Raw genomic sequence first — 18500 nt, 5'->3', positions numbered from 1 at the left:
TAGGCTCCAAAGAAAAATCAGAGTGAATACGGTCAAAGCTTTTCCATGCCTCCCCATGTGACGGATGGGTCATCACGCCATCATCACGTTGGTTTTTTATATGCCACGTCATGTGCGGAGCTGAACTCATTGACGCATAAAGCCTTTGAAGTCTAGGGATTAAGGGTAAGTAGTGCATCCGTCTGACAGGAACTCTCTTAGACTTACAACCACCATCGGAAATAGGCTTGAATCTAGGTGCTTCACAAAACTTATAACTAGTTAGAGTAGCATCGTCTTTTCGATACAACATGCAATTGTTTGAGCAATAATCTATTTTGATTGCCTTCAATCCAAGCTTTTGCACTAACTTCTTATCCTCATAGTAATCCCTAGGTATGGCACTACCCTCAGGAGCAATTTCCCTAATTAAGGTGGCCCATTGCTTAAATGACTCCTGTGATTGGTTTTCCTCTGCCTTAATGCATAGCATTCTAACAGCTATCAATAGTTGAGAGTGCACACAGCTTTCCCACAAAGGCTTTTGAGCTGCCTCAAGAAGATCAAAAAAGTTTTTATCCTCTACATGAGGATCTTCTGGACCAGAAAAATCGAAAACCATTTCATGATACCTTTTGGAGTTGTCTTCTCAGCTAATGTCATACATATCACATTCTTCCACATTTGCACCACTTTTTGAACCACCTTCCCCACAATTATTGAATCCCGTCTGATTAATGCCTATGTCGTCAATCTCTCCATGTTCTGTCCAAATCCAATAATTTGGCATAAACCCCTTTTCCTACAAATGCATCTTAATAATGTTCAGCTCTTTATAATTTGTGCATCTACACTTAACGCATGGGCATTTACACTTTCCTTTCGACTTCACAACATCTAACTTACTAATCATTTCTATAAACTCCTCAACCTTGTCATAAAACTCAGGTTTAATACCCCTTCTTGTTGGATTCAACCTATCATACATCCACACTCGATGGTGCTAAGACATATCTTACGAATTCGATGTTTTTAATACCTATAAATCATCCAACGCAAGTAACATTTCATCTCTCATACAACACCCTATCAATATTTAACCATATCTATATTTTCAATGCAATAAAAGCAACAACACAACATAAGCAATATTTCCTTTATCATACAATATCCTAGAAATCAATGATGTTTACAATACAAGAATTACACTAACCTGAAATCCAAGCAAAAAGTTGAAGAGAATTTAAAACATGTTAGGCTAAAAACAGTTAGGTGAGGTTAAAAACATGTTATAGTAGTGCAGAATTTAAAATATTAAGCTTCAGCTTCAGCTTCCACCAAATTTATTTTAATGTAGCAAACTAAATATTAAGCTTGTGAATAATCTATCAGGATTTGCTTTTTACAAAAATACCTCTTTGATTGTGGCTTTCACAGGGACACCAAGAACAACAGTCTCATTCAACCGTCTATCTTTAAGGATCTAAAAACACAGCACAAGTGAGTAGTCTAAGTTAAATTGTAAAACATGTTAGGTGAGGCTAAAAGTTGAAGAGAATTTAAAACATGTTAGGCTAAAAATAGTTAGGTGAGGCTAAACACATGTTATAGTAGTGCAGAATTTAAAATATTCTGAGGAGAACAAATAAATGAATTCAATCTCTCACTAATAACTTCAGCTTCCACCAAATTTATTTTAATGTATCAAACTAAATATTAAGCTTGTGAATAATCTATCATGATTTGCTTTTTACAAAAATACCTCTTTGATTGTGGCTTTCACAGGGACACCAAGACGACAGTCTCATTCAACCGTCTATCTTTAAGGATCTAAAAACACAGCACAAGTGAGTAGTCTAAGTTAAATTGTAAAACATGTTAGGTGAGGCTAAAAGTTGAAGAGAATTTAAAACATGTTAGGCTAAAAACAGTTAGGTGAGGCTAAAAACATGTTATAGTAGTGCAGAATTTAAAATATTCTGAGGGGAACAAATAAATGATTCAATCTCTCACTAATAACTTCAGCTTCCACCAAATTTATTTTAATGTAGCAAACTAAATAGTAAGCTTGTGAATAATCTATCAGGAATTTCTTTTTACAAAAATACCTCTTTGATTGTGGCTTTCACAGGGACACCAAGAACGGCAGTCTCATTCAATCGTCTATCTTTAAGGATCTAAAAACATAGCACAAGTGAGTAGTCTAGGTTAAATTGTGTACACCACAAACTCAATTGGTGCAAATGTGTTTGGTTCAGTTCCAATGCCCACAAACCCTTCTCCCTCTGCAGCTGCTGACACATCACATAGTTATGCTAAAATTTGTGTCACACTTTGGATGAGTATTTTTATTTTAATATAGCTGTCCTATATTCTATGATAATAAATCATTTATTTATTATTAGATAGGATATGAGTTTTATTTATAAAATTTTTGCCCTTTGCTAGAACAAGACCATTCATAGGATATACATGGTAGATACACTGTAGAAAAATAAATTGTATGATGAAAATTCATAGAGATTTAAAGTTGATACAATATATATGTTTTCTGTTTAAAGAATGAAAGGCTTGCTAATGCATATGGAAGGCCTAGAACTGCATTTTCGGATTTAAAGTAGAGAACAGACAACAATAGTCAATCATTTAGGTTGTTTCAATATCTCACATAAAAAGTATACACAATAAATAGGAAATAGGAGCTAAGGTCTAATTCAGCCAAATTAAAATTATTTGCTTAGTTATTATTAGGAAATAGGAGTTGTCAAATAGCTGGGTTTCTTAAGTAAAATGTACATATTATAATTGAATAATTGTCATCAAAATTGATACACAAGGTAAAGTCAACCATTCGAGGAATGGTTTGACAGATAAGTTACAACAACCGAGAAAAGTGACACTTGGCAACATAGTCAACAAGGCCTCGTTTGTATCCTAGATAGAATGATCTAAAGCTCTCATCCGAGAAAAGTGACACTTGGCAACATAATGAAAAAGGTTTCTATACATATAAAGTGGATGGATATAAGAAACAAAAACAGTCATATGAAAGGTCCATATTTGAGCAAAATATATGTGGCCAAATTAGAATATTAATTTGATTTCTGTTAAGTACTTAAGGAAAGTGAGAACTCATACATTAAAAATCAGCTGTTAAGTGGGAAGAACCACTTTCTTTAAATACAACATCAAGCATCCCCTACTATACCTAACAATTTCTTATTAGTATCTATCATTATAAATCAAGGAGTCTTCAATATATCTTTGTATTCCTCCGCCATCTAACTTCAACAACTCTTTCACAATTAAAAATTTGATAGATGATTGTGCTTTGCAAGAATTTGCTTTGTTCTATAATGGAAAATGATGGTCAAGTTGATTATACCATAAACCTTTGATTCCAGGGATGCTATATAAATCCTGAGTATTTCATGCAATAATACTTATTTGTGGGACCAGGGCAAGTTAAGCATTCCTAATTGACTACCCACATGAAAGCTTTATCAAGTATATTAAGCCAAATACTGAACATGTGAATCTTTAGCTATTAAGTAACAAAAAACTAGAGGAATCAAATGAAAAAAGGAGGATGCAAGAAGATAGATTCAAAATAGCACTAGACAAAAAACCACAAACACATAATTGAAACATTTTCAAAACATTTTCAAAACTCTAGTGAGAAAATGCTCAATCAATAACCATGAAATTTTAAATACTATGACAACAAAAAGAAATGCAACACGATGACATGCTAGACATTATACACAGGTGCAGATTTAGTGGTATAAAATTTTCAAGCATACAAACCTGTATTGGCAACTTTTGAATTGAAGACGTTAAATATTTCAACCAAGCAATAAGCATCCATAGCTGCATATGTTATCTGCTCTTCTGTAAGAGGATGACATGACCAATCACTACATTTTTGAGTTCCTAAAGTAGTTATAAGTTTGGTTAACAACTTACGTAATTGAAAAATGCCATGGACCAAGTCCTTAAACATGGAATTCCAGTGGATAACCAAACCAGATCCTTATACAAACAAGAGATTCCCCATTCCCTTTCATATTATGAAAATCTAAATTGCATTAAAACACACAAATATAGATGGCAATAACAGTCAATGAAACATTACTATCTATAATTTGCAATATTTGTTTTGTGATGAAACAAATTGATTCTTCAGAAATCACTTTGCATAGCTAAGATATTCTGATCAATATAATCCTGCAAATAGGAGAGCAAGTATGTTTTCTTATTAGAAAGCACATAACAAGATAGAAGAATGTTTTCGTTTAAAATTAAATATATCTGGTTTGTCTTATTAAAATAAGATAGAAGAATGTTTCTGTTTAATAATGAGAAAAATAAACTATTTTTATGAAGACAAACATTAAAATCTGCATAATAAGAACAAAAATTCAACAACTTCACCATCATCAATCAAGCACATATCTCATCATGATCATCATAGAACAAGGGCAACAACACATCAAATATTTACATTATAATCAAACAATAAGGGCAGAAATAGATCAATAATTTTTTATGTTTAAGACATCCATGATCCATAAATAGTAGCTACTTTAACAATGTATAATGAATTCTTATCAGATCCAGCAAAATATATAATAAATTGACCAGACAATAAATTGATGGAATAATAGGAATGTTAGTCCAGATCTGTGACACTAGAAATGCAAGCGGCTAAAGTTCTTTCAAATGAGCAATATTTAATTCTTCTCTCGGTCTAAACTAAGATTTCACTAAGAAAAAAAGAAAGAAAATAAAGATCAACACATTCAAGAACCAACCTGAAACAAAACCATTGACAAGCACTAGGAGAACTAGTACTAAAACACCATTCTGAAGATTTTCATCAAACAGCTTACATGCATCATTCGAAATGCTTTGATTAAATAAAAAATTCATCACAGCAACCAAATAAATCACAAAATCAAAAGCAAACCCTAGCTTAATTCCAAATTGGAAATGAAATCAAGCAGCAATTAAACTAACTGGAAGAAAATATAGTCACCATCGATGTTGGATTTGAAGAGAAGAAAAAGTCACTGAAGGAGGATTAAAATTTATACTTATAAAAGTAGAGTTAGGTTTACCGAGAGTGATGATTGACAACAACGAGAGTGATGGAAGTCCCAAAGGTGTTGATGATGGAAGAATGCAGTGGATGACTGTGGTTATGGAACAGCGGTGATGGAAGAATGTGGCGCTGAGGAGCAAAATTTGGAGTGTGAATGGAGTCTGAAGCTGCTTGTGAAACGTTTGGAGCGTAACTGTGGAGCTCGAGGGTATAGAAGTAGCGTTTAGGTTTAAGTCAATATTACCGACGGAAATTTTTAAATTACAGACGGATTTTTCCGTCTGTAATAATTTAACAAAACGCACCATTTTTGTCCATTTAATTACAGATGGAAAATCCGTCTGTAACCATTTCCCACGAAAAAAATTAATTTTTCTGACAGAATTATCAGCAGATTTTCTTTTCCGTCTGTAATTTATGCTAATTCATTTTTTTATTTTCTGACAAAAAATTCCTCTGAAATTCCGTCTGTATTTCCGTGGGATAAAATCTGTCGAAAATATTCGTTTGTAATAACTAGTTTTCTAGTAGTGAGAATTGTATAATTTAATTTAACTAAATTCTATTATGAATCATATATGATTTAATTCGAGTTCCTTATTTTTTAAAAATAATCTATTAAGAATGATTGGATTGATTTTATAAATACTTTGAGTTTAAGTTAATCAATATTCTTGTATAATTTTATTAAAATTGGTTATTTTATATAATTTGAAATTAAAATTCTGGTAATGGAAAAATGATAAAAAGTTATATAATTTAATTTGGATAATTGATATTTTTAATTTAAACTGTAGTTTATAGAATATGATTAATATATGCATTTTATAATTTAAATTAAAAATAATTACGTGAACTTAGCGATATGTTGATAAATAGTGTTCTTAAATACTTTTAATGGAGTACATTTAGTTTTAAAATTATTATTCTACCATTCAATTATATTAAAATATCTATTTTACCTTTATAAAATTCCTAATTTCTAACCCTAACCCTAACTTCTCAAATAAAAGATTGTAATTTCACTAACCCTAACTCTTTAACGTAATACACAAAACACACACACGCACACGTAGAACCAGAGGGAAACAGAGAAGAAGAGGAAGGAAGAGAGGAGGGTACAACGTGGCTGAGACCTCACCGCCATCACCGTCAACCATCGAGCATGAGCAAAAGGGAGAGAGAGAGAGAGAGAGAGAGAAGCCGATGTTGTTAGACAGAGAGAGCACTCGCGAGGGAGTCACTGCCCAGAGCCGTCGCCACACATCCGTCGCCATTGACGCCGTCGAAGCTAGCGAGGGAAGAGAGGGTCGCGATTGAGAATGATTATCACCGTCAAACCCATTGTCATTGCCTCTACCCAGTACCATTGCCGTACGAATTGCGAGGTAAGGAGGAAGGAGAGGTCGACTCTGTCATTGCTGCCACGCCTCGTCGTCATTGCTGCTGTCGATGGAAGCCATTGCCATTGAAGGAGCCATCGCCGGGTATTTACCATCGAGCTTAGAAGGGGGTCACCACTGTTGCTGATGGTTTTGGTCTATTCTTTAATTTGATTCTAGTCCATTTACACATTTTATTTTGTCACTGCCATGCTTGTTCCAAGTTGATTTTTAGTATATTCCTTGTCCTGAATTTTCCAGAGTTGTGTTTGTTTTTTATTCCTATTTGATTTGAATACTTTGTCCTGCTATAACCATCTTCACTGCCATAGGAAATTGACACTACTGTTGTTCTGGTTGCGTTGGAATGCCGCTGCTATCATGAATTAAAAGGAAATGGAGTTGTCATGATTAATCTATGCAAACTTGGCTAACTGAGGTAGGGGATGATTTACAGTTAAATATTTTAAATTTTAGAATACTTATAAAGTTAATTGGATAATTGCAAATGTGCTAGTTTGATTGAGAAATGGTTAGTTGATGTGATTTCTTGAAATTGTGATTGAAATTGGGTGCGGTTGTGAATTTGTGATTGAGTTATTGATTGTTGCGATGAATTAATTGAGACTCTGATTTTGAATGAATTATTTTGGAATTATTTGATGTTGAATTGGTTATCTGATATATCACAATGGATGTGAAATTGATTTGTGAATAGTTGGAATTGATTTTGATGATTTCTGAAGGATTGAAAACTAAAAGATTAAACTGTTCTTGAGAACTTGATTTTTGAACTAAAACAGTAACTTTAAAAGCGAACCAATAATTAGATAGTGATCAAAATTATATAGGGTTAAAGGCAGAGTAAACTATAACAATTGTAGTTGTTATGGTCTAATTTTGAAAGTTTTGTGTTGAAAGTTTCAAAGTTGGGTTGCAAAATCAAAATTTCTTGTTTACTTTTAAACAAAGTTAGCAACTTTGAAAGACTATAATTGATTCTATAATGATTGGAATTGCGTGGGACTAAGTTTGGATTAAACCTGGGAATATGTGGAGCTGGACTGAAAAATTTAAGACCTTTTCGTGAAGTATACAATTTATGGTAAATTTTAAATTGTAGTTGCCAAATCTGATTTTCTCCAGAACCTTTTAAAACGGTGGAAACTTGTTTGCTCTGATGGGAATGCTATTGTTTGAATTTTGAAATAGAACTAATTTTAAATAAAACTTTGGTATTTTTAGTTTGATGTCATGAAATTTCAGAATTATTGGAATTGTGGTTTTAAAGATATGAATTTTTGAAATAGGATACATTATGCAGCAAAAACTGGGTTCTGTTTTTTAAGTCAGTAATTATGTATGCGCATCATGTTGTGTTTTTTTATGATTTTTCATATAATAAATTAATGAATAATTCTTAATTATCAAATTTTGGTGCTTAAGTTGTATATTGCTTTGATCCTTTCGATATGATGAATTTTGTAGAAAATGGTAGGAAAAGAAGCAAAAAGTACAAAACAAGCTTAAAAGAAGAAAATAGGAGATTTTGGACACGCTTTGAAGCTTGGATATGCTTTGAAACCTTAGGCCACACTTTTGAAAGCGTGGTCCATGGCCCATGAAGCATGATAAGGGGCGTTATCCAAGGTAACGCCAATGAGTACGGCGTTATTCAAGGTAATGCCAACTACAAAGAGAAATTTAATGAAGAAATGACAACTTGACCTCTTTATACTCCAATAAGGATAACTTAAGCTACAAAACTTCAAATAAGGTGATTCTAGTGGCATTGAAAAGTAGGAATCTAGATCTTTCCAACCATATATAGCACAACATGGTGGATACTGAATCTGAGGGAGAAATTCACCCTAAAAGTACAAAGATAAGTTATAGAGATTCAAATGATGCGCTTCTAAAGGCATTAGAAAGTAGGCATCTAGAGTGTTTCAAGAATATAGAATAGTATAGGGTGGACATCCATTTTGAGCCTCATAAGCTGGCATTGGAAATGCCCATTATAAGGGGTGTTATTACACAATAATGCTTGCGACCTTACCAAGTTGACCTTGTTCTCTTCTAAGGTTCATAACTTGAGCTACAAAGGCCCAAATAATGCACTTATAGCAATTTTAAAATGCTGACATTTAGAGCTTTCCAACAATATATAATAGTCTATAGTGGGCATGAAATTGGGGCACAAACAATAGGCATCTTTAAGCCTAAAGAACACTCAACAAAGCAAAAGGCGTTGGCAATGCCCAAAATAAGGAGAGTTACCTCAAAACAACACCTTATGCCACAAAAGAGAACCCTGGAGTGTGCCTTGGATGTTGGCAATGCCCAAAACAAGAGGAGTTATCCCAAAACAACGCAAACAAGGAACAAAGGAAGCATGAAGCTAGGCATTGGCAATGCCAAGATACAAGGGCGTTACCTTCAAACAACACCAAGATCACCTTGGAAGGAATTTATGGGCGTTGGCAATGCCCACTATAACCGGCGTTACCTTCAAACAATGCTTGTGATATTGGAGCTGGAAGTTTTTGGAAATGTGCATACGCACACACCTGTGCGTATGCACAAGTGCACAAGTTAGCATAAATGTAAACAGGTGTTGTTAATGCCAGAATGAGAACCATTAGTGTGAAATAATGCCCAATTTCACAAGACACCCCTGGAGCGCAATTTGGTTCAATTATTTCACCCAAGTCCACCTCAAAACTCATGCAAGCAAGCCCACAATTGTCAACAAATCAAGGCCATAAGAATCATCTAGAAGTAGTTAATTTTTATTTGATTTTAATTTGTTTTCAATTTCATTTAATTTGTAATTTATAATAGCTTATAAATAGGCCTTAGTTTCATCATTTAGAGGGACACCATTGGGAGGGGAGTCTTCGGACTCTCTCTGCTCACCCTCATTCTCTTCTCTTTTTCTATTTTCTTTCACATACTTTTATAAATATTTTTGTTATGAGTCTCTAACTCTTTTCATTGGGAAAGAGAGCTCTATTGCAATTTAATAGATTAATTTGTTTTCATTCTTCATCTTCAATTCTCTTGTATTGTTTCTCTAGAAGGATCTTCGATCTTCATTTTGATGATTCAAATTCCATTGAAAGAGGAATTGAATCTGTTTGTATTCTATGTCTGCTTTAAAAAAGGGATCATAGAATTATGCTTGAGATTCTTTTGCACAATAGTTATGAAATTGGGTTTAGGATTGATACGTGACATATAATCATCCTAGAACTTAATTCATGAAATTGTGTTGCTCTAAATTAGAGACCATTATTCATCTCTTCTCATGAAATTAGATCAAGGAATTTGCAGTTACTTAAGTTAAGAGAGATTGAATTGCCAAGGAATTGGAATTTAATCACTTATGATTTGCCATGAGATCAATGATTGTATGACTGAAGTGGAGAAGAGAATTGTTGATCCTGAGAATGCAACTACCTACATGCATGCAACTACGTTCAATATTACCTACTTATATCTCTACTAAAGTTTCTGCTGAATTTGGCAAAATGAACAAAAGAATCACAATCAATCCAAAGTAAGCCTTAGGGCTAAGGCAATGAGATAATGCAATATGGCCAATGTGCGAAGATTTGATTTGAAGTTTTCAAAACATTAATCCAGCAACTTGTAAGAAAACATAAGATAAGAGATGGAATCATAGAATTGAGTGATCGAACCCCTCACCGGATGTGTATACGCTCTAATCACTCAGTGTGTAGCGCTTAATCACTCAATTCTGTTTTAATCAAGTTTTGTAGGATTTTCTAGTCATCTAACAACCAAAAAATATTTGATGCATGAATGCAAATATCATGATGTTTTTGGAGGATTGTAATGGGGTTATGTAAGGGTAGGATTAATATGGTTAAGTGGTCAAGTACCCCACTGGTGCGCAGAATTACACTTCGCACAATTGAACCAGCAAATGCACTGGGTTGTCCAAGTAATACCTGAGTGAGTCAGGGTCGATCCCACGAGGATTGTTTGCTTGAATCAAGCTGTGGTTATCTTGTAGATCTTAGTCAGGCGGATAGAAAAGTTGTTTGTTTGTTTAAAGCACATAAAAGTAAAATAAAGATAACGTTACTCAATTGAAGGTGAATGCAATGATAAGAAGATGGTTAAGGTTTCAGAGATGCTTTATTCTTCTGGATTAATTCGGTCTCACTGTCTACACCAACTGTAAATAATTTCTTCTATTGCAGGCTGTATGTGATCAACGCCTTTCTTGAGAGGTCGCCGATCTTCCTCCAGGCTGAACACCAGGGTTAGTGCGCATCCAGTCTGATTGAGGGTGAAGCTCCTGCAGTTCATTCCCCTTGATGATCCTACTCAAAATGTCACAGACAAGGTCGAATCTTCCGGATCAGAGAATGTTGTGTCTTTGGTTCTAGCCTTTACCACAAAGACCCTAATCTCCCCATACCTCGGCTGAACTGGTGTCTCGAGAAGTCCCGAACGAAGTCATGGATTAGCCGTCTAAGAGATGTATAATCAAGCTAGTGGTTCATTGATATCCGATGAAAGACGCTCACTGAACCCATGTAGAATAGAGATAACCTTGTGCCGGTTCAACTCATTCATAAGGTTGAAGAACGAAGATACATATTAGAATAGAGAATCAAACATGAATTGAGATAGAACAGTAATACTTTTATTAATTTATAAAACTCAGCAGAGCTCCTCACCTTAACCTAGGAGGTCTCTCATACTGATAGAAAATATAATGAAAGGTTGAAAAAATGCTAGGAGAGGTCAAGTGTCCATAACAAAAGGTGAACTTCTCCTTTGAATACTAAACTAATGACTAAAGATTACAGAAATATGATAGACTTAGGCTTGTAGTGCGAAAATCCACTTTCAGGGCCCACTTGGTGAGTGTTTGGGCTGAGCTTTAGTATCTCCCACGTGCTAGGATGATCTTTGAGCGTTGAACGCTGGCTAGGGACACCTTTATGGGCGTTGGACACTGGCCACTCCTCTGTGGGCGTTGGACGCTTGGACTAGGGTAGATGGATGACATTGAACGCCAGTTTTGGGCCTTTAATTTCTGAAGAAAAGTATAGACTATTATACATTGCTGGAAAGCCCTAGATATTAGCTTTCCATAGTCATTGCGAATGCTCAATTTGGACTTCTATAGCTCCAAAAAAGCTCTTTCGAGTGCAAGGAGGTCAGATCCTGACAGCATCTGCAGTGCTTTCTCTGCCTCTGGATCAGACTTTTGCTCCAGCTCTTCAATTTCAGCCAGAAAATACCTGAAATTGCAAAAAATACACAAACTCAAAGTAGAATCCAAAAATGTGAATTTTTTCACTAAAACCTATGAAAATATAATAAAACTCAAATAAAAAATGCTAAAAACCATATGAAAATGATGCCAAAAAGCGTATAAATTATCCGCTCATCACCCACCTAATTCTATATCAACCTATTTACACAAAAGAAAATAACCTAACTTCCCATTCATTTCCCTTTTTTACATTCACTCATGCATCTTCTTTCTAATTCACTCATTCATCTTCTTTCTAATTCACAAACATATGCGCTCTTTAACATTATTATTATCACCTCTTCTTTTCTTTTCTTTTCATTTTTTTTAACGTGAAAAAGGATTATGTGTGCATTCGCACGTAGGCATGTGTACGCACAAAAAGGGAAAAAGGCTAAGGTGCGCATGCACGAGAGGTGTGATCTCTCCCAACAGAAGGGTTGTAATTAGGTGTGCATATGCACATATGGGTGCGTATGCATAGGATGCTGGTGCACGAAATTGACTCCGCAATATTCGCACAGATAGACCCGCAAGTGTACCAGGTCGTCCAAGTAATACCTCAGGTGAGTGAGGGTCGATCCCATAGATATTGTTGGTTTGAGCTAGCAATGGCTATCGTGTAGATCTTAGTCAATCGGATAGAAAAGATGATAGTTGTTGTGAAAAACACATAAAACAGATAAATAAATAAAATGTTACTAGATAGATGTGAAATCAGGGATGAGAGAATGGTTGAGGCTTCAAAGATGCTTCTTCCTTCTGGGTCAACTTTTCTCACCATCTACTCCAACTTTTGATTGATTCATTCCATGGAAGGCTGTAAATGATTAACGCTGGGTCAGTAGTCATTAATCTCCTCTGCTTCAGATAAAAATACTGGGTCAGCGGTCATCCAATCTGAATGAGGGTGAAGCTCCTGCAGTCCATTCCTTTGATGATCCTACTCAAAGCACCACAGACAAGGTCGGATCTTCTGAATCAGAGAATGATGCGTTATGGTTCTAGCCTATATCACAAAGGCCCTAATCTTTCCGTACCTCGGCTGCACTGATGTCTCCAAGTACCCAACGAAGTCATGGATTAGTCGTCTAAGATATGTATAATCAAGCTTGTGGTTCAGTACTATTCCGTCAAGGACTCGCAAGAACCCATGTGAAATAGGGATGATGGTCAAGTTACACTCCCAATTCATTAGGATGAAGAACGAAGATACATCTTAGAATAGAATCGAGCATAGATTAAAATAGAATAGTGATATTATTAATCCATACGAATCAGCAGAGCTCTTAACCTTAACCTAGGAGGTTAGTGACTCATAGCTTACAAGAATTTTCAAAAGTAAAAGTGGGGGAAGAAGATCCTAAACAAAGGTGATCTCCTCCTATATATACTAATCTTATAACTAAGAATAACATAAATAAGATAAAATAGTCTTGTAGTGCGAAAATCCACTTTTCGAGCCCACTTGGTGAGTGTTCGGGCTAAGTTTGAGTGAAGCCACGATTTGGTACTCCCTCTAGGGCATTAGATGCCTGCTTTGGACTCCTGAATGGGTGTTGGACGGCAGTTGCTCCCTTTTGGGCATTGGACGCCGGGAACGTGGTTGATAGCTGGCGTTGAATGCCTATTTTGGGCCTTTATTTCCAAAGAAAAGTATAAACTATTATATATTTCGGTAAAGCCCTGAATGTTAGCTTTCCATAGCCGTTGAGATCGGGCCATTTGGACTTTTGTAGCTCTAGAAATGCTCTTTCGAGTGCATTGAGGTCAGAATCTGACAGCATCTGCAGTCCTTTCTCTGTCTTTGAATCAGACTTTGCCAAAACTCCTCAATTTCAGCCAGAAAATACCTGAAATCATCATAAAACACAAAAACTCAAAGTAGAATCCAAAAAATATTTTGTGCTAAAACCTATGAAAATAGAATAAAACTTAAACCAAACATAACAAGAACCATATGAAAATGATGCCAAAAAGTATATAAAATATCCGCTCATCAGAACACCAAACTTAAACTGTTGCTTGTCCCCAAGTAACTAAAAACAAAGTAGGATTAAAAGAAGAGAAGGATACAATAAATCTCAGAGTTTTTAATGAAGCTCAGTTTCAATTAAATGAACGGGACCAGTGGCTATTCTCTTCTGAATAGTTTTGGCATCTCACTTTCCTTTGAAACTCGGAATGATTGGCATCTTTAGGAACTTAGAATCCAGATGATACTATTGATTCTCCTAGTTTAGTTCTTTTTTATTCTTAAACACAGCTTCTTTAGAGTCTTGGCCGTGACCCTAAGCGCTTTATTTTATAGTATTACCACCGGATACATAAACGTCACAGACACTTAATTGGGTGAACCCTTTCGGATTGTGATTCAGCTTTGCTAGAATCCCCAGCCAGTGGTGTCTAGAGTTCTTAAGCACACTCTTTTGCTTTGGATCATGACTTTAACTGATCAGTCTCAAGCTTTTCACTTGACACCTTCACACCACAAGCATATAGTTAGGGAAGTAGCTCCTTTGAACTGTTTAGGTTAAGATTTTGTTTCTTTTAGGTCCTCCTAACCATTGATGCTCAAAGCCTTGGATCCTTTGCTCTTGCCTTTTGGTTTAAAGAGCTATTGGCTTTTTGATCTTGCCTTTTGGTTTAAAGAGCTATTGGCTTTTTCTTTTTCTGCTTGCTTCTCTTTTTTTTTCCGTATATACATATATTTTTTTCTTTTATTGCTTTTTATTACCTTTTCTTGCTTTAAGGATTAATTTTTAGATTTTTTAGATTACCAATAATACTTCTCTTTTATCATCATTCTTTCAAGAGTCAACATTCTTAACTCCAATATCAAACATGCACTGTTCATTCATGCATTTAGAAAGTAAAAGCAATGCCACTACATCAAAATAATTGAACTATTCTTTATCATAACTTGAAATTCATGCATCATACTTCTTTTTTTCAAATAAAATTTTTCTTTCAAGCAAGGTGCGAGATATATGGAATATTTCATAGCTTTAAGGCATAAAATAAAGATGATCATGCATTAGAAACAGACAATAAGATAAAATACATAGAAAATAGATAAATGATATAGGCAACAGGGGATTAAGGGAACGGATCCACCTTAGTGATGGCGGCTACTGCTCCCTCTTTGGAATCCAATTGAGTGCTTGATGTCTTCTATGTCATGCCCCTGTCTTTGTTGTTCTTCCCTCATTGCTCTTTGATCTTCCCTCATGGCTCTTTGATCTTCTCTTATTTCATAGAGGATGGTGGAATGCTCTTGATGTCCCATCCTCAACTGATCCATGTTGGAGCTTAATTCTCCTAGAGAAGTACGCAATTGGTCCCAATAGCCTTGGGGAGGAAAATGCATCCCTTGAGTCATCTCAGAGATTTTTTGTTGAGGCAGCTCCACATGCTCTTGTTGAAGTGCATGTGCAGGCTCTCTAGTTTGCTCCATCCTTCTTTTAGTGATGGGCTTGTCCTCCTCAATGGGGATGTCTACTTCTATGATAATTCTAACTGAATTGCATAGGTAACAGATAAGGTGGGCAAAAGCCAACCTTGCTAAGGAGAAAGGCTTTTTAGCTTTCTTGTACAATTCTTGAGGTATTTCCCCATGTACCTCCACCTCACTCCCAATCATGATGGAATGGATCATGATGGCTCTGTCAATGGTCAATTTTGACCGATTGCTAGTAGGGATGATGGAGGGTTGGATGAATTCTAACCATCCTCTAGCTACGAGCTTGAGGTTAAGCCTTCTTAGTTGGATAGGCTTGTCTTGAGCATCCCTTTTTTACTGAGCTCCTTCCACACAAATGTCTGAAAGGACTTGGTCCAGCCTCTGATCAAAATTGACTCTTCTAGTGTAAGGATGTAGGTCTCCTTGCATTATTGGCAAATGGAGCGCCAATCTTACACTTTTTGGGCTGAAATCCAAGGGTTTTCCTTGGACCATGGTGCTCCAATTTTTGGGATGTGGGTTCACACTAATGTCATGAATTTTAGTGACCCATGCATTAGCATAGAATTCTTGCACCATCAAGATTCCATCTTTTGGAATAGGATTGGTTAGATCTTCCCAACCTCTCCTCCGGATTTCTCATCGGATCTCCGGGTACTTATTATTTTTTAGCCTAAAGGGGACTTTAGAAATTACCCTCTTCTTTTCCACAACTTCATAGAAGTGGTCTTGATAAGCTTTGGTGATGAATCTCTCCATATCCCAAGGTTTGGAGGTGGAAGCAACAACTTTCCCTTTTCTCTTTCTAGAGGATTCTCCAACTTTGGGTGCCATTAGTGTGAATGCAAAGCAAAAAGCAAGGCTTTTCCAACACCAAATTTAAAAGCTTTGCTTGTCCTCGAGCAAAAAAATGGAAGAAAAGAGTAGAAGAAGAAGAGAATAGAGTGGAGAAAGAGGGAGAGAGGGTTCGGCCAAGTGGGGGGGGGTTATGTATATGAATTGTGTGTTGAAATGGTTGGAAGAAAGGGTATTTATAAGGATGGAAAATTTCGAATTTGAAGTGGGTGGGGGTTGGTGGGAGTTATGATGGTTTTAGGAAGAGATATGGATGTGATTGGTTGAGGGTTAATGGGGAAGAGTATGTGGGGAAGAGTGAAAATGAGAGAGAGAGAGAAAGGAAGGTGGGGGTAGGTGGAGATTCTGTGAGACCCATTGGTCTTAGGAGGCTAGGGAATTCGAATTCCTTGCCCCCTTGTGGTCGTTGAATGCCCAACTCTTGCTCCTGGTTGGCGTTCAACACCAGCCTTATGCTCCTCATAGTGCATTGAACGCCCATAGGAGACCTCCTTCCTGGCATTCAATGCCAGGTCTCTGCCTCCTGACTAGCGTTCAACGCTAGCAATGCTACTCTGCTTGGGCGTTGAACGCCCAGTAAGGACTTCCTTACTGGCGTTCAACACCAGATTTAGCTGCTCTTCATGGGCGTTGAACGCCCATTCTGGCCCTCTTGTCTGGCGTTCAACAGCAGCAATGTACCTGCTCCAGTGTGTTTTGTTTTCAGTTCTGACTGTTTCTGTTTCTGTTCTAAATACTGCAGATGGTCACAAAATTCAAGAAATAATTATGTAAAATAAACTTAAAAAAAAACAGAAATAACTATTATGCTTGGGTTGCGTCCCACAAGCACTTGTTTAACGTCACTAGCTTGACGGTTAGCTCCTTACGGAGATGAATAGGGGCTCAGAATTTCTCCCCTTACAATAAACTTCTTGCTTGTGCTCTCATGGATGAGTTTCACATTTTCTAGAGACAGGATCTTGTTCATTGTGTGTGGAATGACTGGGTTGCTAGTGAAGACAACTCTCATGCGAGGTGAGAGGTCTTCAGTAGGGATCTTCTTGTCCCTCCAGCCTTTAGGTACTTTCTTCTTAATACCTTTATTCTCAGTGCTTGATGATGGCTTCCTAACACCAAACTTAGAATTGGTGTCTGGGGGCTCTGTATAGCTTTGTACTGAGAGAGAGGGTTGGAACACTAAGTGTTGCACAACTGTCTCTCTTTTGACAGAGGATGAGTTGGGGTTAGGCATCTTGAATAAGATGTAGACCTCCAATAACTATAGAATTAACTCTCCCTTTGCTACATCAATGATGGCCTTAGTAGTGGCTAGGAAGGGTCTTCCAAGGATGATGGATTCATCCTTGTCCTCCCCAGTGTCCAAGATTATAAAATCTATAAGGATGTAAAGGTCCTCAACCTTTACTAATACATTCTCTACCAGACCATATGCCTTTTTCATTGACTTGTCTAACATCTCTAGTGAGATTTTTGAAGCTTGTACCTCAAAAATTCCCAGCCTCTCCATTACAAAGAGTGGCATGAGGTTTATGCTTGACCCTAGGTCACACAGAGCCTTCTCAAAGGTAATGGTGCCTATGGTGCAAGGAATTATGAAGCGTCCGGGATCCGGCAGCTTCGGAGGTAGTTTCTGTTGAACCAAGGCATTGAGTTCCTTGGTGAGCACTGGAGGTTCTTCCTCCAATATCTCTGTTCCAAATAACTTGGCAGTTAGCTTCATGAGGACTCCTAGGTACCGAGCAACTTGCTCTTCCCTAGTTTCCTTTTCATCATCAAAGGAGGAGTGATCCTCATAATCCATGAATTTGCAACAAGGCATTTAATGGAACTTCAATAGTCTCCTTATGAGCTTTATTTGTCTTCAGTTCTTCAATAGGGAAGTCTTGAGTGGGCGTTGAATGCCCAACTGCCCCATTACTGGCGTTCAACGCCAGCTTTTGTGCCACTTTAGGCGTTGAACGCACATTAAGGACTCTCTTACTGGCGTTCAATGCCAGGAATGGTTCCTCTTTGGGCGTTGAATGCCTAATAATGACTTCCTTACTGGCGTTCAATGCCAGGAATGGTTCATCTTTGGGCATTGAACTCCCAGTAGGGATTTCCTTACTGGCGTTCAATGCCATATTATCCCCGTCAGATTCGGCCTCAACTTCTACAGTGATAGCCTTGCACTCTTCCCTTGGATTTACTTCAATGTTACTTGGGAGAGTGTTAGGAGGGGTCTCAGGAATTCTCTTACTCAGCTGACCAACTTGTACCTCCAGATTTCTGATGGAGGACCTAGTTTTTGTTATGAAACTGTGAATGGTCTTAGAGAGTTCAGAGACTATGGTTGCTATGTCAGAAAGGCTCTACTTAGAAGTCTCCATATTTTGCTGAGAAGAAGGGAATGGTTTATTATTAAAATTATTCTAG

General features: G+C 36.6%; 1 protein-coding gene across 1 annotated transcript; it reads right to left on the bottom strand.

Moving 5' to 3' along the window:
* Nucleotides 1-1375: 1375 nt before the first annotated feature.
* Nucleotides 1376-6453, bottom strand: LOC110279525 (uncharacterized). The gene is made up of 4 exons (XM_052262147.1): nt 6206-6453; nt 5100-5276; nt 3787-3896; nt 1376-1462 (listed from the first exon to the last, which is right to left on the bottom strand). Exons 1-4 carry the CDS (start codon nt 6451-6453, stop codon nt 1455-1457), a joined length of 543 nt encoding a protein of 180 aa, XP_052118107.1. The 3' UTR covers nt 1376-1454.
* Nucleotides 6454-18500: the final 12047 nt, after the last annotated feature.

This window comes from Arachis duranensis, chromosome 1, assembly GCF_000817695.3.
Source record: "Arachis duranensis cultivar V14167 chromosome 1, aradu.V14167.gnm2.J7QH, whole genome shotgun sequence".
In the NCBI taxonomy this organism is placed as follows: domain Eukaryota; kingdom Viridiplantae; phylum Streptophyta; class Magnoliopsida; order Fabales; family Fabaceae; genus Arachis; species Arachis duranensis.
This window is presented reverse-complemented; position numbering and strand designations above follow the sequence as displayed.